This window comes from Bos indicus, chromosome 14, assembly GCF_029378745.1.
Source record: "Bos indicus isolate NIAB-ARS_2022 breed Sahiwal x Tharparkar chromosome 14, NIAB-ARS_B.indTharparkar_mat_pri_1.0, whole genome shotgun sequence".
Lineage (NCBI taxonomy): Eukaryota > Metazoa > Chordata > Mammalia > Artiodactyla > Bovidae > Bos > Bos indicus.
Genome location: NC_091773.1, coordinates 69,560,307 through 69,587,833, shown reverse-complemented (window position 1 = coordinate 69,587,833; position 27,527 = coordinate 69,560,307). Strand labels below are relative to the sequence as shown.

The 27,527-nt window shown below is 41.3% G+C and overlaps 1 protein-coding gene and 1 non-coding gene across 6 annotated transcripts in view; both read left to right on the top strand.

Annotated features, from left to right (window-relative positions):
- Nucleotides 1-25,281, top strand: part of NDUFAF6 (NADH:ubiquinone oxidoreductase complex assembly factor 6) — a 51,045-nt gene extending 25,764 nt beyond the window's left edge. For 3 of the 5 annotated variants that reach the window (XM_019973830.2, XM_019973831.2, XM_070802875.1), the window contains 3 exons: nt 490-591; nt 3,962-4,018; nt 8,829-25,281. In XM_019973830.2, coding sequence (XP_019829389.2) covers nt 490-591; nt 3,962-4,018; nt 8,829-8,957 — 288 coding nt within the window. In that variant the 3' untranslated portion in view covers nt 8,958-25,281. The remainder of the gene's footprint in view (nt 1-489; nt 592-3,961; nt 4,019-8,828) is intronic. The other 2 variants (XR_011570664.1, XR_011570663.1) reach the window with 2 other exon arrangements.
- On the top strand, nt 1,202-1,336 carry LOC139187062 (small nucleolar RNA SNORA14). Its single transcript, XR_011570759.1, has one exon. It is a non-coding gene; the product is annotated as a small nucleolar RNA SNORA14 (small nucleolar RNA).
- Nucleotides 25,282-27,527: the final 2,246 nt, after the last annotated feature.

The following is a 27,527-nucleotide window of genomic DNA, read 5'->3' as shown; positions in this document are numbered from 1 at the left end:
ATTTTTGCTCCAGAGTTACCAAGTCAGAGTTTTATCAGTCAGGCATTTTAGGTCGTGGTGGAGCTGTGCGTAAGAAGGTCCAGAGAACCTTACTTGGTGTAGCCTCATTCCCTTCCAAGCAATTTCATAATTATTCCTAGTGTTCACCTTAGCCTGTTCTTTTATTTTAAAGGAGGAAGTAATCCTTAAGAAAAATTACTGTGTATGAGAACCTTTGTTTTCTGGATGAGGTTCATTATTGTCTGTTCTTTTAAATTTCTTATCCGTTTGTTTATTTTGTTCCAGGTGCTACTGTCGTTACTTAGCATCTTGTTGCATGTTCTTCCTAGGAGAGACAGTGTGTTTGTGTGTGACACGTACATATAGCTGTATTTTAAAAACCAAAAGAGCATTTTACTGTACATATTGTTCTATCACCTGTTGTCTTGAGCTGAGTTAGTTTTAAGTGTGCTCTTTGATTCCTAACGTAATGCGCATTTTCCTATGTAGCACGGTGTTTCACAAGAGGATTTTCTACGGAAGAGTCAAGATAGAAATGTGAGAGACGTGGTGTATGACGTGGCCAGCCAGGCACACTTGCACCTAAAGCACGTAAGTAGCCTCCTTTAGCCGAATCATTTAGGAAACCGTCGTTTCTAGCTGTGGCTACTCCTAAGGCTTGGTTGTAGCGTTTTCTGTTTAACAGTGTGTATCCATTGCTCAGTGAAATCCCAGCAAATGTGTCTCAGGGACTATTGTAAACTTTTTCCACTTTTTAAAAATCCCCCTTTCTCCTCCTCAGCTTCCTCAGTGAGGCTGTCCTGGGACTCGTCTGCTCACTGTTTCTCTGTCTCTCAGGGGAGAGTGTGTCTTCCTGCCTGGTCAAGGCTGATGCCTCTCCTCTTCCGCCCTTCCAGAACTTTACATCCTCAGCAGTTCCCAGCTGGTGTTTTCAGCTGGCCTCTCTGACAGCTTGCCCCGTTTATCTTCTAGTTTGTTGCTACTGTGTTTAGTGAGCAGCCCGTGGGACCCTTCTGTTTCTTACTTTTCCCTCCCAGTTAACCTTTTTTGAATACACGTTCTATGTGTATTTTTACTTCAAGGCCCTCACCACTGTGACCCTGTTCACCGGGCTGTAATTTGGCTTCCATCCTGCATGCTCTTAATAATCATCTCTAGTAAATCATTTCCTATTGCCACATTTGAAAGAGTATCTGATTTATTGCATTCTTAAACCCTCTTGGTAGCTTCAACCTGATTGCTTCCAGGATATGAGTGAATGCCATAGGAATTGCAGGGGAGTCCAAAGGGCTGTGCCTCTCCTGTGGCTCAGTCTTATTTCGTACCTGCGACATCTCCTAAGAGAGATTTGTAAGGGGGAAATTGTGTCACTGAAACCATGGTGGTCTTTGAATCTTGCAGGTATACTCATTCTCAGTATACAATGTAAGAGCAAATTTGTTGCAGCAAGTATTTTTGTAACTTATCTAGTTTGCTCAGTCAAAATAGTTTCTGAAATTAAGATTTCCACTTAAGTTATTAAAGCCCAGAAAGTACAAAGACATGATTCTCATATTTAATACTTTGTGGTTGTTCAGTTGCTCAGTTGTGTCCGACTCTGCAACCCTGTGGACTGCAGCACACCAGGCTTCCCTGTCCTTCATTATCTCCTGGGGATTGCTCAGACTCATGTCCTTTGAGTCGGTGATGCCATCCAACCATCTCATCCTCTGCCATCCCCTTCTCTTGTCTTCAATCTTTCCCAGCTTCAGGGTCTTTTCCAATAGTCAGTTCTTTGCGTCAGATGGCCAAAGTATTGGAGTTTCAGCTTCAGCATCAGTTCTTCCAGTGAATATTCAGGGTTAATTTCCTTTAGGATTGACTCGTTTGATCTCCTTGCAGTCCAAGGGACTCTCAAGAGTCTTCTCCAACACCACAGTTCAAAAGCATCGATTCTCTGGCTTGGTCCAATTCTCACATCCATACTTGACTGCTGGAAAAACCACAACTTTGATTATATGGATCTTTGTTGGCAAAGTAATGTCTCTGCTTTTTAATATGCTGTCTAGGTTTAATACTTACCAAGTAATTTAATACTTACCAACTAATTCAGCCATAATAAGTCATTAAAAAATAAAGAGTGTCTGATTTAGGGAGGGTAGATATTTTACATGTATGTATGTGAATGTATATACATACATATATACATATAATGAGCTTCCCCAGTGGCTCAGCAGTAAAGAATTCATCTGTGATGCAGGAGATGTGGATTCGATCCCTGGCTCAGGAATTCCCCTAGAGGAGGGCATGGCAACCCACTCTGGTATTCTTGCCTGAAAAATCCTATGGACAGAGGAGCCTGGCCGGGTACAGTCCATGGAGTCGCAAAGAGTTGGACACGACTGCAGCGATGGAGCACAGCACCGAGCACACACATAACAGAGGAAGAAGCGACTAGACTTGATAACTGATTGGATCGTAGCAGGGTCAGGGAGCAGGAAGGGGAAGGTTTCATGAAGCTCAAATATAGATTGTGCTAGTGCCAGTCAGAGACTGCAGTAGAAAAGCAGTGGTGTACTGGCTGCTGATCAGTAGTCTTCTGGGCATCACTGAATTTAAGGGGATTCGAGGGCATTTAAGGAAGTGGGCCAAAATGCAGATTGCAGGATGACGACTGTAAGAGGAGGTCAGAACTGGAGATACAGCCTGGGGAGTCATTCAGGTGGAAGGCTTAGGGTTAAAGCTCCAGGTGTGGATACGCTGTTGTCCAAAGAGAGTGTATATTTAGACAAGAAGGCCAAAGGCTGAACCTTGAACCCACCTCCAATTCTCAGGTAGGAAGGAGAACTCGGAGTCAGTGTGTTGGAAACCTAAGGGAGGAGCAGATTCCAAGAACGGGAAACTAAAGTCCTGCATTCCTCAGAGAGATTGAAGAGAAAAGAGGGGTATGCTGATCAGTAAATTGTGAATGATCTCGAAGAGAGCAGTTTTAGTATATGGAGTAAAACCGGAGTACAGTGGGTTGAGAATTGAGTCAGGGAGTAGAAGTAGTTTCTGACGATGTAAACAAAGGCCTGTAGACAGAAGTGGGCTTGGGGAGGGTGGAGGGTGGACATTACTCCGGGTGGGTTGAGGCTTTGTAGTCCAGGGCATTAGGGAGCTGGGTTGGATAGGTAAGATTAGATTCAAGATGCGGAGGCCTTTGAATTCTAAGATGAGTAGTTGAGACATGATCTATCAGGGAGTTAAGTTAAACAATGACTTTATGACATTAATTTGGCTGATTGTGTGACATGAATTAATGGTAGGGGAACACAGACGCAGGAAGCGTGGCTGGGAGGGTCTTATAGTCATCTAGGCAAGAGAGGCTGACATCCAGGCTGGGGAGGTGCTGGGACTGATGTGCAAATACAGTCGACCCTTGCACAACCACAGGGCTTAGGGTGCCAGCCTTCCACGCAGTTGAAAATCCACACATCATTTACAGGTGGCCTTCTGTATCCAGGGTTCCTCTGTGTGTGGCGGGGGGCAGTGGTGGTCAAAGTTGTGGCAGCTGGAAATGCGAAAACCAAATGACAGAAAGAGTAGAATTCTTGGGACTTGCCTGGTGGTCCAGTGACTGAAATTCCATGTTCCCAATGCAAGGGGCCCGGGTTTGATCCCTGGTCAGGGAACTAGATCCCACGTGCTGCAACTGAAAATGCTGCATGCCACAGTTAAAACCTGGCAGAGTCAAATAAAATAAATAATTTTTTTTTAAAGAAGAATAGAATTCTTAATGTAGTGCCTTTTCCTGATTTCTTTAGGTTTGGCAAGTTAATCTCAACCAGCAGGAGATAACTGTTTTCTTGTTTTCAAGAAAGGCCCTAGCGATGCTGTTTGAAACTGCTGGTGTTGTTTTGTGTTCACTTTCAGAGGGAGAGGGTTAATTTCCAGAAATACTTGTCTTTCAAACCAGTTTTCTTTTGTCTTCCCTTTTTAGGCTAGGTCCTTCCACAGAAGTGTTCCTGTGAAAGCATTTCCTGCTTTTCTTCAGACTGTAAGTAGATTAACAGAATAAGTTGTTTAATTATTAAAGCAGATGTGTATAGCCTTTTTTTTTTTTTAATAATGGTTCCAGTGCAGTTCTTTAGTCTGTAGTATTTGTTTTTGTTTTCGTCCCTTAGGGTAGGTTTTGTTGGTTAACATTCTGCTCTTGGTGAAGGTCATGCTTGTGTTCCCCAGAGGCAGGTGAGTGGAATTATCGTTAGTGCTGACTGCAGCCAGACCACATTGGTTTGAATTTGCTTTGTCACTTACTGTGGAACAAGTTCCTTAATCATTATGTTCCTCAGTTTACTCATAGGTAAAATGGGACTCACAGGATAAACCACCTCATAGGAGTGTTAAGCTGCTTCTAGCCATATAAGTATGACCTAATGGTGTACTTATTAATTTTTTTCTCAATAGTGACCATATTGTAGCACTGGTTCCTGAAAGTGCAGTGCTGAGCTGGCTGCATCAGAATCATCTTGGAAAGCCTCTTCAAAAATACTGATTCCTGGGGTCTTCTTACTAAGACTCAGACTCTTGGGGTTGTGGGGGGTACATTCCTAAGAGGATTTGTGATGATTTTTATTTTTTTAATTACCCAGGTGATTCTGATGTATAGCCAGGTTCAGGAACCATTGTTCCTGTAAAATACATTAAAAAATGAGAACAACTTCCAGTTAGTAGCACCTAATATGGGAAACAGATTCTGAGCTAGATCATGTCATACATTATTCTTCAGTGTGGTTTACTTCATTTTGTAGACCAAGGTTCAAAGATTTGTGATGTTTGAAAATGGAAAACTCAAGCATTTTCTACAGTACCAAACATATCTTCTACCTTTCTCCCTGAAATATGTTCCAAGATGCTCTTCTGTTCCTTGACATCTTTTGTCCTAGGTCTCAGATCTGAGTGTTTGAAATCATTTTGTTTCTTTACTGAGTTTACTTATTATGAAAGTAATACATTAATATTTTAGATGTTCATATAACAAGAGGCAAAAGAAGAAATTGGAATCTTTTCTCAATTCTGTCCTTTCCAGAGATAATGTCTGTTCATCTTTTCGGACTTTTTATGTTCATATAATTATATATGTGTTTTTGGTATAAATGAGACATCAAGCCTCTCTTTCTGTGTCAACACATTCTAAGTCACCATTTTTAATTGTTATTTATTTGATCATTTGGTGATGTACCATCACCTATTTTGAATTACAAGCCGCAAGAAGATTAAATACTGTTTTGTTCACTTTTGTGGAAAAAAAGGTTGTTCTCAACTCTGGTTGTCCATCAGAATCACTTGGGGGAACTTTTAAAACAAAACAATGTTGGGCTTATCTCTAAACCAACTAAATCACAGTATTTAAGAGGTGGGATCTAGGCATTGATACCACTTACAAGTTCCCCCGGAAATCATGAAGTGCAGCTAGGCCAAGAACCAGTCTTTTGGGCTGGTGGCGTGGTCCCTGGCCTGGCAGTATCTGCCTGGGGTCATGTAGAAATGCACATTTGGGGGTCTGCCGCAGACCTAATGGATCAGAGACTCCTCGGGCTGGAGCCCAGTTCTCAGTTTCCAAACTGTGCGAGGAGAAAGTGGCGGGACTGCATGACAGTCCCGGGGAGCTGCTGCTGTCCTACTCCTCATCCCAGCCGGGGCATGCATCACCCCATGTGCTGTGTGTGGGGGGCATCTGTTAATTACTTTCTTCAAAGAAAAGGTTCTGCTGTTTGAAAATGACTCGTCCGGGGTAGCATATGTTGTCCTCTATAGATGAGGTTTTCAGAAAAGTGAAGTGCTAGTGAAAGTCGCTCAGTCGTGTTCAACTCTTTGAGACCCCATGGACTATACAGTCCATGGAATTCTCCAGACTAGAATACTGGAGTGGGTAGCCTTTCCCTTCTCCAGGGGATCTTCCCAACCCAGGGATCAAACCCAGGTCTCCTGCTTTGCAGGCAGATTCTTTACCAGCTGAGCCACAAGGGAAGCCCAAGAATACTGGAGTGGGTAAGCCTATTCCTTCTCCAGCAGATCTTTCCAACCCAGGAATCGAACTAGGGTCTCCTGCGTTGCAGGCGGATTCTTTACCAGCTGAGCTACCAGAGAAGCCCATGGTTTTCAGAAGCTATATTCAGAAATTATAACATCTTTGAAAATTTCACAATGAATTTGTTACCTTGAACAATTTATTTGCCATTAGCCAGACTTTGCTTGGTGAAGGAAATGGCAGCCCACTCCAGTATTCTTGCCTGGAGAATCCCATTGACAGAGGTGCCTGGTGGGCTGCAGTCCATGGGGTCGCAAAGAGTCAAACATGACTGAGTGACTCACTCACTCAGACTTTGAACCAAATCCTGATTTGTGAATGCTTAGTTGAGCTCTAATTTTGAGGTCTGTTTCATTTGTATTTCAGTGAAATCTTCTCCTGATTATAAAAGCAATATATTCTCATAATAGAGATTTGGACAATATAAAAAGAATATTAGAAGAAAATAACTATCATACCATAAATAGCACAGTTCCTGGACCCAGAGATAAAAGCTATTTACTCTGTTCTTTTTTTTTTTTAAACTTTACATAATTGTATTAGTTTTGCCAAATGTTCTTTTTTTTTTTAATGAATTTCTGTGTGTATTTAAAAATCACGCTTTAAAAAAAATAATAAAATAAAAATCACGCTTTATATGGTATTGTCCTATTTATCAAGCATTTAACCACATCATTAAAAATATTTATTAATATTTAATGGCTGTATAATTCTTTATTATGTGCTTGCACCTTAATTTCAGTAACTTTTCCTGTAATTGGATATTATGAAACTATTAAAATGTACATAATAAAATTCTTAGAGATGAAAAGTTAATCACAATATATTGAGTGATTCAAAAAAGCAGGTTACGGTAGAGTCCAGTGGTTGAGAGTCCTCCTTCCAGTTCAGGGGACACACAGGTTTGATCCCTGGTCTAGGAAGATTAAACATGCCGCAGGGCAGCTAAGCCGGTCACCACAGCTAGAGAAGCCTGCATGCCACAATGACGATTTCACACAGCCAAAGAATGAGTTACAGAACATTATGAATAATATGAGCTTTTTTCCCCAAAAAAACAAAGAGAACATGTGAGAGCCCATAAAATACCTTCAAAGGTTTTTCTTTTATTCTTTTTTAAAGTGTTTTTTATTTGATATCTACAAATGAGTGTATCTATACGTATGCACGTATTGTGAAGCATAACGTAATGAACACCCATGAACCCACTGCTCCATCCAGGACCTAAAATGTTGTTGTTCCATTGCGCTCACGTGTTTTCCCCGTCTCATCCCCTTCTGCCTTCCTCCTCCAGGTAGCTGTCCTGGACTTGGTATTTATTATTCTAAAAATGCTTTTCCCATTTTGTATATTCCTAACCAGTATGTTGCTTAGTTTTGTTTTTGAGCTTTATAAAAATGGATCATTTTCTGTTTATTTCTTATAGGTTACACACACACACACATATAATGTTGCTAAGATTTATCCATATTATTCTATCTAAATACATTTTAATTTCACTGCAGCTTAATATTTCATCATGTGAACATTTTATTTATCTATTTGTTTCTGTCAAAGAACTTCTGGACTGTTTCCAGGTCTTTGGCAGCTGTGCGCGTTCATGCACATACCTGATGTGTGTATATAAGTTGAGAGATTCAGAAGTGGAGACTGAATTGATACGTAAACTTACTCGTTGATAGTGTATGGGAGAAACCTAGTCCTGTAGACGGGCCCCAGCCAGCTGTGGACACCCAGGTCGTGCCGCAGAACTCCAGGGGGTGCTGTGCGCGTGGGTGAGAGGGCGGTGGGGCCGCTTTGCGTCCTGCAGTGCCAAACTAGGTGCCTCTCTGTGTAATAAGAAGTTATTGCAATATGTTAAAAATTTACAGATTAGTAACATTGAAATCCATGAAGAGCACTGCCCATCGGCAGTGTTTTCTAACCTGCCCCCCGCCCCACCCCAATCCCAGGGAAAACTTTGCCGAGTTTTGTGTGATGGGGGAGCATGGCGTGACCTCTGAGGGACCTGGGATTGTTTTCCCTGGTTGCAGATTTTCTTCTAACAAGAATATGGAGACTCTGAACTTTTTCACAAAATATTGTTTTAAGCAACTTGGGCTCCCGCTCATGGCACAGTGCATTTCTGTGGAGGGTTGGGCTGGGGAGGGTGTTCCTTTTCCTTAATTGAAACACCACTTTTGTATCGGAGAAGGCGATGGCACCCCACTCCAGTACTTTTGCCTTGAAAATCCCATGGACAGAGGAGCCCAGTAGGCTGCAGTCCATGGGGTCGCTCAGAGTCGGACAGGACTGAGCTACTTCACTTTCACTTTTCACCTTCATGCATTGGAGACGGAAATGGCAACCCACTCCAGTGTTCTTGCCTGGAGAATCTCAGGGACGGGGGAGCCTGGTGGGCTGCCATATATGGGGTCGTACAGAGTTGGACACGACTGACAGGACTTAGCAGTAGCAGTAGCAGTTTTGTATTCTACAGAATCTAGTAATAAAATAGGGCAAATCATTTCTTTTTTACATTTTGACCAGAACACTATAAATTACGATCCAAATTAGCTTGATAGTCCTAGCTCTGTGATACAGTTAGCTTCATAACTTCCAGATTTCTTAGAAGATGTCTTTATTTTCTCGCTTTTAAAAATTCTCGTTTACAGTCTTAGCATGCAGAAGACCATCTCAGGAATACTAAAGTAGCCTTAATACCTGCTGGTTTTATTTTTGTTTCTTTAAAAGACTTAATCTATATGATCTGGTGACCATTATTCTCTTTTTCTAGGTTGCTCTGGAGGACTATTTAAAGAAGATTCAACAAGTGGATTTTGATCTATTCCACCCATCTTTACAGCGGAAGAATACTTTGCTCCCATTATCTTTGTATATTCAGTCAAGGAGAAAAAGATACTAAAATAATGTCATGGCACTGATATTTATTAGTTTTACGGAAGTGTCCTTAGTTTAGGGTTCTTGTTTACACACAACAGGAACTACTTAAGGAAAAAATGAATTTATCGGGGGAGTGTGTAGGTCACAGAATGGATGAGAAGTTGCTGTGGGGCCAGGCGGCCAGGATTCTGCCCCGCCCGACCCTTGTCGGCAGCAGTGCAGACCTTCCGGGGAGTGGAGCCCGTCCCAGCTGCACTGAGGCTGCGGGCCGTGCTTCCGCCGCCAGAGGGCAGGGGAGTGGCAGCTCCCCTCCCTCTCTCACCGTCGCAGAGGAACCGGGAAGGGGCTGAAGTAGGACTGGGTTTGTATGCTGAGCAGCCAGACCCCAGGCATCCAGTACAGCTGGGAAATGCGTTTATCTAGGGATCACGAAGAGTGAAGTGAACATCAGTGTTTGAGGCCTTTATATCTCTAACATTTATTCTTTCCCACCCTGTGAAAATTTGTCCGTGATGATACAATAACTTCTTTAGGGTGGCTGACTGTCAAGGGCTCCAATCCTAATGTAATTTTAGGTCTGACTTGAAGGCTTTTACTTTTATGTTTACCTTTTTGCTTCACTCTCTGTCATCGAGTATTATCATCATGAACAAAACTCTTCTTAACAAAATGTGTGTTAATGTAAATTAAATTAACAAAATTGTGTTAAAAATTGATTAAGGGGATACTCCATTTTTAAAAACTAGTGGACTAGTTGAGCTTCCCAGTTAAAAAGCTCTGTGCCATGTACTTTGACCAGTGTTCTCATCTGATCTTCAAAACAATGAAACAAGAAACGTGTGTGGATTAAAAGTTTTAATTATAAAATACATACTAATTGCAAAAAGCAGAATTATTTGCATCACTCATAGTTGGCAGATCTGGATTGTGAATGAGTCTCTAGCTCTCAGCACTGGATTCCACCCTGGTTTCCTTTTTGTACCATTTCTCTGTCTCATCTCAAGTCTTTGGTTTCAGCTATGAATAAGTGCCTTGGAGAAGGCGATGGCACCTCACTCCAGTACTCTTGCCTGGAAAATCCCATGGACGGAGGAGCCTGGTAGGCTGCAGTCCATGGGGTCGAGAAGAGTCGAACATGACTGAGTGACTTCACTTTGACTTTCCACTTGCATGCATTGGAGAAGGAAATGGCAACCGACTCCAGTGTTCTTGCCTGGAGAATCCCAGGGACGGGGGAGCCTGGTGGGCTGCCGTCTATGGGGTTGCACAGAGTCGGACACGACTGAAGCAACTTAGCAGTAGCAGCAGCATGAGTAAGTGCCTACTTCAATTGTGAATTAATGATGGCTTAAAATATTACATTTTTGCAAATAAAACTCAACACTGAGAGCTGCTCAAGAGCAGGAATACTTTGTTTTATTCTTGGGATCCCCAGTTCTTAGTATGGCTTCTGATTTAGAGCAAGTGGAGGTTAATAAATGTATAAATGAATTAAGATACAGTGCAGTTGTTTATATTATTGTCCTTATGGATTATACTGATGGTGAAAGAAGATCCTACTTAATCCTGAGGCTTTAGAGAGCTAAAAGAGGAAAACCCATGGAAATGGGACACATTTCCTCTTGGAATTCCGAATGGTCCAGAGTTGAAAAGTTCATTAGAGACGGTCTATTACTAAGCATTGTCTTTAGGTCTCAGGTTAAACTTGGCAGCAGTTGGCCACTAAGCATCTTAGCTCCTGTCTTAAGAAGGGTTTAAACACTCAACTGGATTACTGGATTTTTTACTGGCTCAGAAGCCAATTTACTGTTAAGCAAATAATTTCAAAATACTTTCTAAGTCCTTTTAAATTTGATGCTTAGAGATTTGGATGAAGTTTCCAGTCTCCTAGAGATTGAGATAGCTTATTGATTGATGTTTACTGTACTATTAATTTCCTGGCATTAAAGATACTCCGCTAGATGGTGCCAACATTGCTTTTTATTTTTCAGATCTGTTTTTTATTAGAGCATTTAAAGGAGTCAGATACATTTTCAAACCATTTAAGACACATTTTGATATTGAATAAGTGGAGAGCAACAGATAACAAATATTAAGTGTTAATCTCAATGTAGGTAACGTTGCTTATCATAAAATACGTTGAATAGTTCCCCAATCAGCTAGCATTATTGTTTCTGTCCTTTTGGTTAAATCTCTCCTTTTGATGAAAGTTAAATGTCTCCTGAGAAATAAAGCAGCAGTTAACACTTAGCACGAACTTGCCCAGGTGATCTGCTCTGCGCCCCTTTGCTTTAATCTTGACAGCGAAGTAGGTCTTTATTTTCCAAAGGACAAAACTGCCTCGGTTCAAGGTCACACAGCCATTAGAACTAGAGTTGGATGCCAAACCCACATTAGTTCAGTGCCAAAGCTCACAACCCATATATTTTTTTACCATTCTTGAGATTGTAAAATAAACAGCCAAGTTTAAAGCTCAAGGGCACAACTTTTTTTTCCCCCAGAAATAAGTATTACTGAGTAAATTTAGGTACAAATTGGGCTAAAAAGTATATGTATGTATATTCTTAACTACAGATCAGAGAAGTAAATAGGCAACTGAAGTAGATATTACGTGCTGGTTCTGGGTACACACAGGAGGGACACATAACCACCTTGGAGGTCAAAGGTTTCCCAGAGGAGGGGACATGTGAGGAATCTCAGGAAGTTGGGGTAGCAGGCAGGCTTTGGGAAGGGGGTGCAGGTGTTGTGGGGAGGTTCCAGCTGAGGAAGCAGCAGGAACAAAGGCAGGAGGCAGAACTGATGCAGCCTCTAGCAAGAATCTTAAATTTTTTGGCTTCAGCTTACTTAAGTGAAATGAATATAATGTTCAGAGTTCTTAGGAAAGTTCATGACTAAAAAGTGACTATATCTCCTGATCTAGTGAAATGTTTTAAATTAAGATCACCGACTCAGGAGTTTATATCTTGCCTGTTTCACCAGATGCCTCCGTGTCCTTGGATTTGTTTTAGCTGGTATTAATAGGACTTTTCTGAAGACACTGGCCTGATGGATTGCCTTGTCCATAAAGATCCACAGAGGTGTAAACATGCTGACAGTTACTGAAAATCAAATGTTATACTGCTGTTTGGAGGACTAATAATAAACCACATGCATCCAGAATTGGGAAGGGTATTGGAGATGGACCGGAAGGAAGGGAGGAGGTGGGGAGTGGTTGTGAGAATACCACGAATACCTTAAACACTTCACTCTCTCCACTTTCTCCTGTAGTGAACATGTATTTTTTTGGGTATAGCTACAAAGTTCGTTCTAAAGAATTGAATGCAAGTCGCTCAGTCGTGTCTGACTCTTTGTGACCGCATGGACTATAAGTCCATGGAATTCTCCAGGCCAGAATACTGGAGTGGGTAGCCATTCCCTTCTCCAGGGGATCTTCCCAACCCAGGAATTGAACCCAGGTCTCCTGTATTGCGGGCGGCTTCTTTACCAGCTGAGCTACAGGAGTGGTTGTGAGAATACCATGAATACCTTAAACACTTCACTCTCCACTTTCTCTTGTAGTGAACATGTATTTTTGGGGGTAGAGCCTTCAAATGAGAAAAATGATTGTAAGCAAGGAATGTGATGAAATTTATCAAACAATGAACAGATGGACAGATTTTTTTTTTGCATCAAGTCTGTATATACTGATTAAAAAGTTTGTTCAACAACAACAAGGAGTGATATTTGGCACATTATTAAATATGTAGCTCATTATGTAGTATAAGCTGAATAAAGAAATTTTGAAAGTTTAGATACAGCAGTATAATGCTGTGAAGTACTGCTCCGAAGGAGCCTGACTGCATTCAAGCTCCAGTTTCACCACCCTAACAACCGTGTAACCTCAGCAAGTTATGAGAACCCTCTGGTGCCTCAGTTGTCCCACTTGTAAAATGGGTAGAATCACAGTATCGGCTTCAACATGTAAAATGCCTAGAAGAGGGACAGGAGCCTACATGGAGTAAACACTAAATGATGTTAACCTTAGTATATAGAAGACAGGCACATTTTGATTTTCAGGCATGGCATTTAAAGAAGAAGAAATTTAATGCCTTTAGATCTGACAGTTTTCAGCGTGAACTATTATCTCACTTCCAGCCTGATAAATTTATGTTACGTGCTTGCTCTGTAAGACTTGAGTTTGCAAACAGTGGTTTAGGAGAATTTGTGAATGATGGATTAATAACAAGTGATTACAAGTAACTGGAGGCTGGGTCCACTAAGCGTAGCCATGAGTTCTCCCTGCAAGCGGACTGCATTTTAACTATTGTTTACCTGTCTGTCCCTCGCTCATCCAAAGTTCTTGAGTGCAAGACCATGTTCCATTCATCTCTGTATCCCCAGAACCTATCATAGATCCTGTTGCTGCTCCATAAATCTTTATGGTCTGGATGAACGTGCCACAGTATAAGGTGGGGTGGTGGGCTCCAAGGAAATGTTAACGGATTGGGGCTTATATGTAAGGGATGAACTGGAAGTTCATGTCAGAAGGTGGTGAGTGGACAGTGTATATGGCATTCAAACGTCTGGACTGTGGGGTAAAATGGAAAAGCAGGGTGTAAGGAAAGAGTAAGGCTGGAAAGATAAATTATAGACACATTAAGATGTTTGGGTTTGAAAAATGACATGAAGTTTGAAAATACTGGGCCGTTCACAAATGGTCCATAATACATGTATTTTGTATATATGCTTATGAATATTATTTTCATTATTTCTGGTGTAATCATAGATTTAATAAGCATACCTTTTGAATCAGATTTGAAATAAAATATCAACCCACTCCAGTGTTCTTGCCTGGAGAATCCCAGGGACGGGGGAACCTGGTGGGCTGCCGTCTATGGGGTCGCACAGAGTTGGACACGACTGAAGCGACTTAGCAGTAGCAGTAGCAGCTACTAACAGTCTGGAGAAGGAAATGGCAACCCACTCCAGTGTTCTTGCCTGGAGAATCCCAGGGACGGGGGAACCTGGTGGGCTGCTGTCTCTGGGGTCGCAGAGAGTCGGACACGACTGAAGCGACTTAGCAGCAGCAGTAGCAGCTACTAACAGTCTGGAGAACGAAATGGCAACCCACTCCAGTGTTCTTGCCTGGAGAATCCCAGGGACGGGGGAACCTGGTGGGCTGCTGTCTCTGGGGTAGCACAGAGTCGGACACGACTGAAGCGACTTAGCAGCAGTAGCAGCAGCATCTTTATTCTTACTGGATAAGTCTATGGATTGACTTTATTACCCAGTATAGATACTGTTTTCCTTTGAGTCACCCTTCTCTCATTAAACAGTCCTGCCTTGGTGTTCTGTGTCTTTTCCCTTTTATTTTTAATCACGATTAATCTTCACAGCTGCTTAGTTATATAATAATATCCTGTGTTTAAACACAGGCCTACAGATTGAATTTCTCAGAGAGCAAGTTCAAGATCTTTTTAAAACCACAAGATCTCTTTTATGGGTGCTACAAAGATTCTTTAGGAGCGCAGCATTAATGATTTGAGAAGCTATTTCATCTATTTTACATTTGTTGCTTGTTTCAGTGATTTTTATCCTGTGTTAATCTTGTAAGTGGGCTAATAAGCTGAGAAAGTTTTCATTTAACATACAGACACCTGCTCTATTCCTTTCTTGAAAGCTGTTCAATGTAGTTGTTAAATCTGCTTGAATCTCAGTTTGGAGGAGTGTATAATACTCTCTTTACTGAACGATCATTTTCTAAATTAATGTATTTATTTTCTTCTTATGCAAGTAACCTACATGTGTTCATTACAGAAATCTTGGGGGGTGGAAATAATGCAAAAGCATAAAGGAAAAACATTTTTAAAATCAACTCGAGGGCTCCCCTGCTGTCTCAGTGGTAGAGTCCACCTGCTGATGCAGGAGACAAGGGTTCGATCCCTGATCTGGGCAGATCCCACGTGCTGCAGAGGAACTAAACTGGTATACCACGAGTATTGAGCCTGTGCTCTGGACACCAGGAGCTGCAACTGCTGAGCCCATATGCCACAACTGCTGAAGCCTGTGCACCCTAGAGCCAGTGCTTTGCAACAAGAAAAGCTGCCACAGTGAGCAGCCCACGCACTGCAACTGGAGAAAGCCCAAGTGGCAGTGAAGATCCAGCACAGCCAAAAACAAATCATAAAATCAATTCTGATTGTACCAGGTAAGAGAGAACTACCATTAACACAGTGTTTATGTCTTTCCAATTTTTCCTTGGTATATATATGATATACAAAATTGGTGTGTTGTGTATAGTATAGTCTGCATTTTAGCGGAGTAACACAATTTGAAATAGCAATATTCTTTTTATTCATTAGAACACCATTTTAATTCAGTGGTAAAATATTCTCTCTCTTATTTTGCAATTGTAATCCAAATGTATCTAAGGCCTCTGAAGTTAAACTTTCCTTTAATATAGTTTAAGCCACCATCCCATGTAATGTTCATGTCTCTTATGTCTCCTGCATTGGTAGGAGGATTCTTTACACTGAGCCACCTGGGAAGCCTCACATTTAGGTCCATGTGGAACGAATTTGAAGCAGGATGTGAGGAACATATCCAAGTGAACTGATAGCATCAGCCGTCTTGAGCATATACTCAATTTCTATCTGTATTTGAATCTGAAGTGTTATTTTAAATGTTAGAGGAGGTCACTTTTTGAAGATGTTCTCGTAACTCCTTTTTATTAAAAATAAAAGGCTTGAGGAGTGAGTGGTTACACTCGGCTTGGTCATTTTTCACGAATCTTTTTTTTTTTTATTACTGTTTGTCCAAAAAGACATATTTTGGAGTATCAGTCAAATTTTAGTCTACCCATCAGCTTTCTCTTTGAACCATCTTGGTTTCCTTTTTCTCCCTTTGCTTTTCCCCTCAAATAGTGGAAAGGCAAGAGAAGAGAGGAGAATAAACTAGAAGCCGGTAAACCACAGTTCGCGTTAGCATGTCTCTGAGCAAAAACTTGAAACACAGTTCTAAGTCATCTTGACTAAGATCTCCATTTTGTTTTCTGATTGGTTAGCTCAGGTATGAACCATAATAAACACGAGAAATGGGCACTGTGCTCAACCAAGGAATATGAGGTAGACTAATAATTTAGCCAATCCAAACTAATACTCATTTACATAAAATTTCAAGATTCATTTAATTTGGGTGGAGCTGGTGCTGGTAAGGACTATTTTCTCCACTTCTTCTGTGGATGTGGGACCAGTTCATATCGACTGGTTATGTGAGGAGTTGTTTGTGGGGCCTGAGTTAATGAAACGTATTTTAGAGTTCATTCTAGTGATGTTTCATGTCCTGTATGCACTGATGCCGCACACAGCTGCTCAGCTTGCCTAGTAAACTTGCTCTGGGGAGTTAGTTGTTATTCTCCCTGACTTTTTCATGTCTGTGCTGGTGAGTGAGAGACGATGGATGAGCAATAGATGTAATTACGTTGTGTCTCCTGAATGTCAGAGGAAAAATTAAACCAGTGTGTGCCTCAGGGTGTATGGGTTCTGATGGACCAGTCCAGCTGGGTCCTGGTGAGAAACTGGAGGTCAGAGATACGTATTTTGCTCTCACCAGAGAAGATTTACTACTGCGACTAATCCCCAGCGCAGCTGTCCTGGTCGTAGAACAGTTCCTAGAAAAGACATTGAGTACGATGGAGAAACAGAAGGGAAGGAAATTGGCAGGCGTGCTCTGAGGGATGACTGCTTGGCTGACAGGCCACTCTCCTGTCTTCTCCACGGAGCGCTCCATAGGCTGCTTGGAGGCCTGAGCTTGGGTCTGCAGCTGCCCAAAGCATGTCGGTTTTGGGACCTGTCATCTGGGACAGAGGGCATCTTTTTGTCCTTGGGAAGTTTTCTCCCACTATTAAAAAATCCCTTAGCTCTTCCTTTATCTTTTCCCCTCTTTGTTCAAGAGAGAACGCGGAAGGGCCCTTTTTTTTGGTTTTTACATTTTTTAAGTTTAATACAAACTCCCCAGATGGGAAGTAACTCCTTCCCATTACTGAGATATAACTCCTCAGTTATTCAGTAGTGATTTACATCACTATGTAGGTTGACATGGCACTTCCTGTTTGGAGTTTTCTCTGTCCCAAACCAAGGAAGCCACTCTAGGGAGTTGAGAATACAATTAAATGGTAAGTGTGACCCTATCCTGGGGCAGGCCTTTTCATTCTTCCTGGCAAACGTCTACAATTTCTTCTGCTACTGTGGTCACTCCTTCATGCATATTGGTGAGTGCATGGATGGTTACAACTGCTCAATGTCCACACCTGGAATGAGCTGCCAATGAGTTTTGTTAGAATCCTTAGCAACCTGACTACCCTGCTAGGAGCTGGGGAAGCAAAAATGTCTATGAAACTAGGGTCTAGTAGAAAGAGCTGCTTCCCAGGTGGCGCTAGTGGTAAAGAACTCGCTGGCCGATGCAGGAGACGTAAGAGACACGAGTTTGATCCCTGGGTAGGGAAGATCTGGAGAAGAGCATGGCAACCCACTCCAGTGTTCTTCCCTGAAGGGTCCCGTGGACAGAGGAGCCTGGCAGGCTACTGTCCATGAGGTCACAAAGTCGGACATGACAGAAGCAACTTATGCATGCAGAAAGAAATGGAAACAAGCAAAATAAAGCATTATCAGATCCATGATACAGGTATATAGAGGAATGTGGGGATCTGAAGAACAGTGTTAAACTCTATTGTGAGAACATACTAGGAAAAAATTCTTAGAGGAAATGATGCTTAAATGGAACCTGTAATGTAAAGTAGGCATTCATCAGGAGGATGAGGATTTGAAAAGGTATTTGTGGTGGATGGAACCATGTGACTATAGCAGATCTACCATGCTGTTTTATGAACCAGCGTCACTCTCATTCCTGAAATTATTTGAGCTGGAGCTGGGGACACACGGATGACAAGAGTCATGAGTCTCAAGAACCACTGGTGGCCATGTTTTCAGTCTTGTAGAAATCTGAGAAATGCAATTCCTATTGAGATATAGAAATCAAGAAAAGAGAGTGGAAGACATCTAGTCATGGTTCCATGTCTTTGATTTCCACTAACTCCTTGTCCAGCCAACAGTTTGGTTTATGAGTCTTCCAGGAAATTCTTCCCTTTTGCTTAAGTGAGTTTGTCATTATGTCAGGTCCCTCTGAATCTCTGGTAAATGTCTTTGCTCTAAAGAAATAATAAGTAATATCCATTTCTTTTTGCATGCTCAGTCACTTCAGCCATGTCCCGACTCTTTGCGACCCCGTGGACTGTAGCCTGCCGGGCTCCTCTGTCCATGGGGTTCTCCAGGCAAGAGTACTGGAGTGGGGTGCCATTTCCTTTACAATTACTTTACTTTCTTTTGATTAATGAATGTTTGGATGATACGTCTTTTTCTATCCTTTTACTTGCAACCTACCTATAAAGTCCCATTTAGATGAGTTTCTTATAGGAGCATTCAGTTGGGTCATGTTTCCTAACCCATTTTGCCAATCTCTGTCTTTCAGTTGGGGTATGTATGTATGTATTTTTTCACTTGGTGTATTTAGGTCACTTACGTTTAATGTAATTATTGACGTTAGAACTTAAACCTGCCATTTTATTGTTTTCTGCTCTATTTCTTATGCTTCTGTCTTTTCTTGCCTTTTTATGGATCACTTGAACTTTTTTTTTAATTCTATTTTTTATGATCTATACAGTTTTATTTTAATTTTATTCTGTAGATTCTTCTATGGCTCTAGGGTTTCTGAGTGTATCTCTTTGTAGCTTTTTTAGTAATTGCTCCAGGTATTACTTTACATATGTACAATTTATTACAGTCTGATGGTGTTAGTATTTTATAAATTCAAGTGTAGAAACCTTACTTCCCTTTACAGCTCTTTGCCTTCCCCTGGTTATAGTTGTCTTAAATATTTCCTCTACTCATATTTATAACTATAGTATGCAGTTATAATTTATGTTTCAATCATCAAATAATTTAGAAACTTAGAAGGAAGTGTTCTTACTCATAGTTTTTACTCTGTGTGTGCTTCCTTCCTTTTGCATATTCCTAGATTTCTTCCTTTTCCATTTCATTTCTGTTTAAAGAACTTCTTTAGCCATTTTCTTAAGATAATTCTGTTGATGATGAACTGAACTTTCTTAGTTTTTCTTTAGCTGATGTCTTGATTTTCCTTCATTCTTGAAGGATAGTTTCACTGGATATAGGATTATAGGTTGACAGTTATTTCATTTCAGCACTTCACAAATGTTATGCCACCCCCTTCTTGCTTCTATGATTTGTGATGAGAAATCTGCCATTATTCAAGCTGTTTTTCTTCTTTATATAAGGCGTTGCTTCTCTCAGCTTTCAAGATCCTTTGTTTTTAGGGTTGGTTTGTTGTTGTTCAAATTTTTTATTATATTCAGCAGCATAAAATTACACTTCAATAAATATAAGAAGAATACAGTGTTTATTTTTGTGAAGTTTAACTTGGTAAGGGGTTTCTTTAGGCTTATCCTGTTTGTGATTTATTTAACTTGTCATGATTTACTTAATCTATAGGCTTATGTTTTTTTTGCCAAATTTGGAAAGTTTTCAGTCATTATTTACTCAAGTAATTTTTCAGCTTTGCTCTCTTTCTCCTCTCCTATTGGGATTCAGACAACATAAAGTTAGATTTTTGCTGTGGGTCCATAAATCACTGAGGCTCTGTTCATTCCCCCACCCCACCCCATTCTGTTTTCTCTGTATTGTGCAGATTGGACAATTATTATTGCTCTATATTACAATTCACAGATTTTTTTCCCTCCGACCCCTCCATTCCACTGTTGAGCTCATCCACTGAATCTTCAGCTTTATATTTTTCCGTTCTTAAATTTCCACTTTTTTCTTTTTTATATCTCCTCTGTGCTGAGAGTTCCCACTTATTTGCTCAAACTTTTCTATTTTATCATGTTTCAAGCACATTCATGATTGCTTGTTGAAGCACTGAGATGGCTGCTTTAGAATCTTTCTCAGTTAATTGTAATATCTCTGTCATTTTAGAGTTGGCACCTATTGATGATCTTTTCTCTTTCAAGTTTAGAGTTTCCTGATTCTTGGTGTGATGTGTAATTTTCAGTTGAAACGTGGACATTTTGGGTATTACATTATGAGACTCTGGATCTTACTTAAACTTTCTGTTGTAACTGGGTCTTCTCATTCCTGGCAGAGGAAGGGAAGGGCACTGCCTTGTTGCTTGCAGGTTGGGGTAGAAGTCAGCTCACCACGTGGCCTCTGCTGACACTGGAGTGGAAAGGGGCTCCTATGAGCTGCTTGGCAGGGGCGGGAGGTTTGGCTCCCATGAGGCAGCCACCAATACCTTAGGAATTGGTACCAATTCCACCAATAGGAATTCCTTGTTACTGCTCCCCATGGGGCCACTACTGACCTGTAGAAGGTAATGATCAGCCTCATTATCTCTGGGTGGTGGTGAAAATCCTGACTCTTGACTCTGCCTCCTTTGACACCACCCCAGCTGGGATGGAGAGGGGTGCCTTGTTACTGATGTAGATGGAGTTCAGATGCCCCAAGTGGTCTACTGATGGCACAGGGGCAGGGCCCATTACAGTCCCGTGGGGATGAAAGTCCGGCTCCCTGCAGACTTCTCTGATACCATCTCAGTGTGTGCAGGGTGGGGCGTGGGGGTACAGTTGGGGTCCTTTGATATACCCCACTAGCAGGAAGTCTAGGGTTCCATTCCTTTGATGGTATGAGTGGGAATGGAGTCACCATTTTTATCTGTGGTTTTTGGCTGGAGTAAGTTGGTTACAAGTTATTTGTCTTGTTAGACTTCCCCTTTCCTGTTATTTTGACTTTTGTTGGGGACTTTTTGCTTGTTTGTTTGCTCCTTTTGGCATTTCTAGGATGCCAGCTTCTTCAGCTCCAGGTCTGGGAACCATGAAGCTAAAAGAAAGCACAGGCAACTCATCACCAGATTGCGCCTCAGATCTCAAAGTCCCTAGCCTGTCTGCATTTTTCTCTCTTCTCATGTCTTATATATAATGTCTAGGGTTTTTGTTGTTGTTGTCCAGTTGCTCAGTCGTGTCTGACTCTTTGTGACCCCATGGACTGCAGCACACCAGGCCTCCCTCCTCCCCTACCTTCCAGAGTTTGCTCGAGTTCATGTCCACTGAGTCAATGATGCCATCCAACCATCTCATCCTCTGTTACCCCTGCCCCCCTTCTCATCATGCCCTCAATTTTTCACAACATCAGAGTCTTTTCTAATGAGTCAGCTCTTTGTATCAGGTAGCCAAAATATTGGAGCTTCAGCTTCAGTATCAGTCCTTCCAATGAATATTAAGGACTGATTTCCTTTAGGATGGACTGGTTTGATCTCCTTGCTGTCCAAGGGACCCTCAAGAGCCTTCTCCAGCACCACAATTTGAAAGCATCAATTCTTCATTGCTCAGTCTTCTTTGTGGTCCAGCTCTCACATCCATACATGACTACTGGAAAAACCATAGCTTTGAGTAGACGGACCTTTGTTAGCAAAGTGATATCTTTGTTAGCAAAGTGATATCTTTGCTTTTTAATAGCTGTCTAGGTTTGTTATCTGTCAGATATGCAGATGACACCACCCTAACGGCAGAAAGTGAAAGGAACTAGAGAGCCTCTTGATGAAGGTGAAAGAGGAGAGTGAAAAAGCTGGCTTAAAACTAAACATTCAAAAAACTAGGGCTTACCTGGTGGCTCACAGGTTAAAGTGTCTGCCTGCAATGTGGGAGACCCAGGTTCGATCCCTGGGTTGGGAAGATCCCCTGGAGAAGGAAATGGCAGCCCACTCCAGTACTCTTGCCTGGAGAATCCCATGGAGGGAGGAGCCTTGTAGGCTACAGTCCATGGGGTTGCAAAGAGTCGGACACGACTGAGCAAGTTCACTATACTATACTAGGTTTGTCATAGCTTTTCTTCCAAGGAGCAAGCGTCTTTTAATTTCGTGGCTGCAGTCAGCATCTGCAGTGAATTTGGAGCCCAAGAAAATAAAGTCTGAAAACAAAAGAAAAAGCTAAAAGAAAAAGGAATAGAACAGCAACAACAACAACAAATATAGTCTGTCCCTGTTTCCATTTTTTCCTCATCTATTTGCCTTGAAGTGATGGGACTGGATGCCATGATCTTAGTTTTTTGAATGTTTAGTTTTAAGCCAGCTTTTTCACTCTCCTCTTTCACCTTCATCAAGAGGCTCTCTAGTTCCTTTCACTTTCTGCCGTTAGGGTGGTGTCATCTGCATATCTGAGTTTATTGACATTTCTCCCGGCAATCTTGATTACCGCTTGTGCTTCATCCAGCCCAGCATTTTGCATGATGTACTCTGCATATAAGTTAAATAATCAGGCTGACAATATACAGCCCTGACTTACTCCTTTCCCAATTTTGAACCAGTTCGTTGTTCCATGTCCGGTTCTAACTGTTGCTTCTTGACCTGCATACAGGTTTCTCAGGAGGCAGGTCAGGTGGTCTGGTATTCCCATCTCTTTAAGAATTTTCCAGTTTATTGTGATCCACACAGTCAAAGGCTTTGGCGTAGTCAGTAAAGCAGAAGTAGATGTTTTTCTGCAATTCCCTTGCTTTTTTGACCTTGATCTCTGGTTCCTCTGACCTTTTCTGAATCCAGCTTGTACATCAGGAAGTTCTTAGTGCACATACCGTGTAGTTGTGCAGTAGTTTGAGCATTCTTTGGCATTGCCCTTCCTTGGGATTGGAATGAAAGCTGACCTTTTCCAGTCTCGTGGCCATTGCCGAGTTTTCCAAATTTGCTGGCATATTGAGTGCAGCACTTTCACAGCATCATCTTTTAGGATTTGAAATAGGCTCAACTGGAATTCCATCACTTCCACTAGCTTTGTTTGTAATAATGCTTCCTAAGGTCCACTTGACTTCACATCCCAGGATGTCTGGCTAAAGATGAGTGACCACACCATGTGGTTATTCAGGTCAGCAAGGCCTTTTTTGTACAGTTGTGTGTATTCTTGCCACCTCTTCTTAAGCTCTTCTGCTTCTGTTAGGTCCATACCATTTCTGTCCTTTATTGAGCCCATCTTGGCATGAAATGTTCCCTTGGCATCTCTAATTTTCTTGAGATCTCTAGTCTTTGCCATTCTATTGTTTTCTTCTATTTCTTTGCACTGTTCATTTAAGAAGACTTTCTTATCTCTTCTTGCAATTCTTTGGAACTCTGCATTCAGATGGGTATATCTTTCCTTTTTTCCTTTGCCTTTTGTGCTCTTCTTTTCAGAGAACCATTTTGCCTTCTTGCATTTCTTTTTCTTGGGGATGGTTTTGGTCATCACCTCCTATACAGGGTTTCAAAGCTCCATCCATAGTTCTTTAAGCACTCTGTCTATTAGATCTAATCCCTTGAATCTATTTGTCACTTCTACTATACAATCGTAAAGGATTTGATTTAGGTCATATCTGAATGACCTAGTGGTTTTTCCTGCTTTCTTCAATTTAAGCCTGAATTTTGCAATAACAAGCTCATGATCTGAGCCACAGTCAACTCCCAGCCTTTTTTTGCTGACTGGATAGATAGAGCTTCTCCATCTTTGACTGCAAAGAATATAATCAGTCTGATTCCTGTATTGATCATCTGGTGATGTCCATGTGTAGAGTTGTCTCTTGTGTTGTTAGAAGAGAGTGTTTGGTATGACCAGTGCGTTTTGTTGGCAAAACTCTGTTGGTCTTTACCCTGCTTCATTTTGTACTCCAAGGCCAAACTTGCCTGTTACTCCAGGTATCTCTTAACTTCCTACTTTTGCATTCCAGTCCCCTATGATGAAAAGGACTTTTTTGTGTGTGTGTGTGTGTTAGTTCTAGAAGGTCTTGTAGGTCTTCATAGAACCATTCAACTTCCATCTTCTTCGGCATTAGTCGTTGGGATATAGACTTGGATTACTGTGATGTTGAATGGTTTGCCTTGGAAATGAACTGAGATCATTCTGTCATTTTTGAGATTGTATCCAAGTACTGCATTTTGTTGACTATGAGGGCTACTCCCTTTCTTCTAAAGGATTCTCGCCCACAGTAGTAAATATAATGGTCATTTGAATTAAATTTGCCTATTCTGGTCCATTTTAGTTTGCTGATGTAAATGTTGATGTTCACTCTTGCCATCTCCTGTTTGACCACTTCTAGGGTTTTAAGTTGTATTTAATGGGGGCAACATTAAATACAACTTAAAGAAAGCTGAGCACTGAAGAACTGATGCTTTTGAACTGTGGTGTTGGAGAAGACTCTTGAGAGTCGCTTGGATTGCAAGGAGATCAAAGCAGTCAGTTCTAAAAGAAATTAGTCCTGAATATTCACTGGAAGGACTGATGCTGAAGCTGAAACTCCAATACTTTGGCCACCTGATGTGAAGAGCTGACTCATTAGAAAAGACCCTGATGCTGGGAAAGACTGAAGGCAAGAGGAGAAGGGGCCGACAGAGGATGAGATGGTTGGATGGCATCACTGACTCGATGGACATAAGTTTGAGTAAGCTCCAGGAGTTGGTGAAGGACAGGGAAGCATGGCATGCTGTAGTCCATGGGGTTGCAAAGAGTCAGACACGACTGAGCAGCTGAACTGAACTGAATGGAACAACAGGGAAAAGTACATCTACTCCATCTTCCTGTTAACAGAAGTCAAGATATAAAATATCATGAAATGAAATATCTTATTTTATAAAATAGTTGGCTTCATGTTTTTGGAATTGTACAGAGATTTATTTATTGCGGGTATGTTGACTCCCCCACTAGAACTGTTTCTGGCACATGGTAGGAACTTAAAAATATTCAGTGACTGAATCTCTACTTCAGTGAGAAAGCTTAAGGACTTAAGTAATTTCTTCTTCAACTGGTAACTTCTCAAGTAATTTCTTCTTCAAACACCCAACACAGTTGGGTCGAGTAAAGAGTGTGGTTAAAGAATCAGTGTAATTAAAAATAATGCTGGTGAGAAATTTAATAAGTTTATTATACTCAGAAGTTAGACAGTGGAACATCTCTCTGCACAATCTGAATTTGGACTGTCTGATTCCAAACCCTGAGCTCTCACACTGGGGCACTCATGAAAGTCAAGGCCCCTTTTGTTCCTTTAGGACAAAGGATGGGTGAGAGGGAGCCCCCACTTGAGACAATGACAAAGTGACAACACAACACTTTCCCACTGAATTAACAGTGTCCTTGCCTTCTTCAGGCAACTGCCCAGTGCTGTCAGCTCCTTCCTTCTGCTCAATGCCAGGCTTCCTGCCTAGTGTCCTAATTACTCCTTGATTCCTGTGCAAATGGGGTACCACTCCAATTTCTCTCTTGCAACTGCATTTTTTTCAGCCCCCCGCCCCCCACCAAAAACCCAAAAGCAATAGTGCTTTCCCATTTATCTGCAGTGTTTCCTAATGCTACTCACCACTTCCCAGATTTCTCCCTACTCTTGATTTTCAGGATCCTTCACTTTCTTGATTTGCCTCCATTCCACTGATTACTTTCTGACTTCTCTTTACTCCCATCCTCCGACTGGTGCACTTCCTCAAGATTCCTCCTTTCCTGTCCTTGTCCATAGTCTCATTCTCAGCTTATTGAAGTCTGGTAGATACACTCATTCATTCATTCAGTGTTCATTTATCTAGCACCTGCTGTGTACCAGGCATTGTTCTATAGCAGGAAACAGGATAAACAATGTCATTATTCCAGTGGAAGACACAGCAAACAAAAACAGCAACAAAATCAGTTGGTTTTGGAGCCTTACGGCATTTCAACAGTATTAATCAATCTTCTAACTTTTCATGTACATAATCTCAATTATCTATTAATTCCAAAATTATTGAAAATAAGAATTTTGTTTTTTCATAAAGCTAATGCCTCCACCTTATTTTTATGCATGAGGTCTACTTTAAAGTTGTGCTTTCACACAGTTGGTGATTTTTAAACCTTTTTGTTTGTGTATTTAGCTGTGTTGGGTCTTCGTTGCCTCACGCTGGATCTTTGGTTGCAGTGTGTGAGCTCTTAGTTGTAGCATGTGGAATCTAGTTCCCTGACCAGGGTTTGAACCCTGGCCCACTGCGTTGGGAGCATGGAGTCTTAGCCACTGGACGACCACCAAGGAAATTGCCATAGTCGGTGACCTTAAAAGTCTGTTGATTTAAAAATACTGCTGATTATTAATTTTTTCTAAGGAGACTTTATTTGCAAATATCTCAAGGCAATTAAATGTATTCTTGATGTTACACAATGACTCTGGAACCTGCCCAGCCACATACCAGCCACACGGTCTGGAACAAGTTACTCAGCCTCTCTGCACCTTCATTATTCTTGCCTCCAGGAGCCCCTCAACTTATGAACCTCATGTCCAGACCAGGACTCAACTCACGAGTTCAAAGCAGTTCCCCTGAAGGACCAGTGTGTCCTAAGGGGAAGATCTTTTTTAGTTTTGAAAGTCATAGCAATGGGACAAGAATGTGGCTCTGGAACCAGGCAACTTGGTTTTATGTGCTGGTTCCTCTGCTTCCTAGGGTTTATCCCTTAGCAAGTTATCTAACCTCCCATACCTCAATTTTTTCATCCATAAAATGGGATAATGCTAGTGCCTCATCTGTAGAATTTTTATATTGATGAAATAATAACTATGAAAGTACTTAGAACAGTGCCTGGTATTTATAAGGGCTACATTAATGAGTATTTGCTATTTTAATCTATTTATACACATAGTTCTGTCTCTTTAAGAGAAAACCAGGTCACTGGATTTTATCTGTTGGAATCTTAGACTGCCATTAAGGTATGAAACTTGGACTTCTACATTTTGAACGCTTTAATGAATTCATATTATCAAAGAACCTTAAGAGAAGAAAATACATAAAAAAAAAAATCTCTTTCAACTTTAGAGAATAAGCTTCTAAAAATGAATACTTGGTTTCTTTCCACCTTGAAGTATAAACAAAACCCCCCAAATTTTGTTATATAAACCAAACAAAAAGCACATAAAATCCCTTAATCCAGAGCTATATTTAAGAGAGAGAGCAGACAGCAGATAATTCATATCCACTACAACCGTTACTGTAACACACAAGAATTAAAATGTATCAACAGCCAGCAGCTGGGCAGAGCACTCCTGGCATCATAGTTCACTTCTGCAGCACTGTGCTGTGCAATTTAACTGCAGTTACAAACAGAAAAACCCTCACGTCTCCTTTTCCTCAGATTTGTGGTTTTAAAGCATATCTCCCATGATTCCTTCCCATATTCTTCCCCCTCTAGTCACCTTCCCTTTATTATTTGTCCAAGTCAGAGGGAGAAAATAATTTTTAGAAAAGCGACAAGCTGTAAAAAACAATGCCTTTAACAGGAAAACAATACTGGTGAAAATCCAAATCACCCAGAAGTTACACCTACCCTCCTTGCCCAATCAAACCAAGGGGTGTTGCATCTGTTAGTACCATATGGTGGGTTATCCGAGAGCCGAACAGAACTTCCGCAGCACAGAGGCCCATTAGCCAGTCTGCCTTGCAGGCGTGCATATGACCCAAGGCTGTCCTGGGGGCTCTGGGCCTGCAGGAGGGTGTTTAAGACATTGGCCACTTATCAGACCTGACC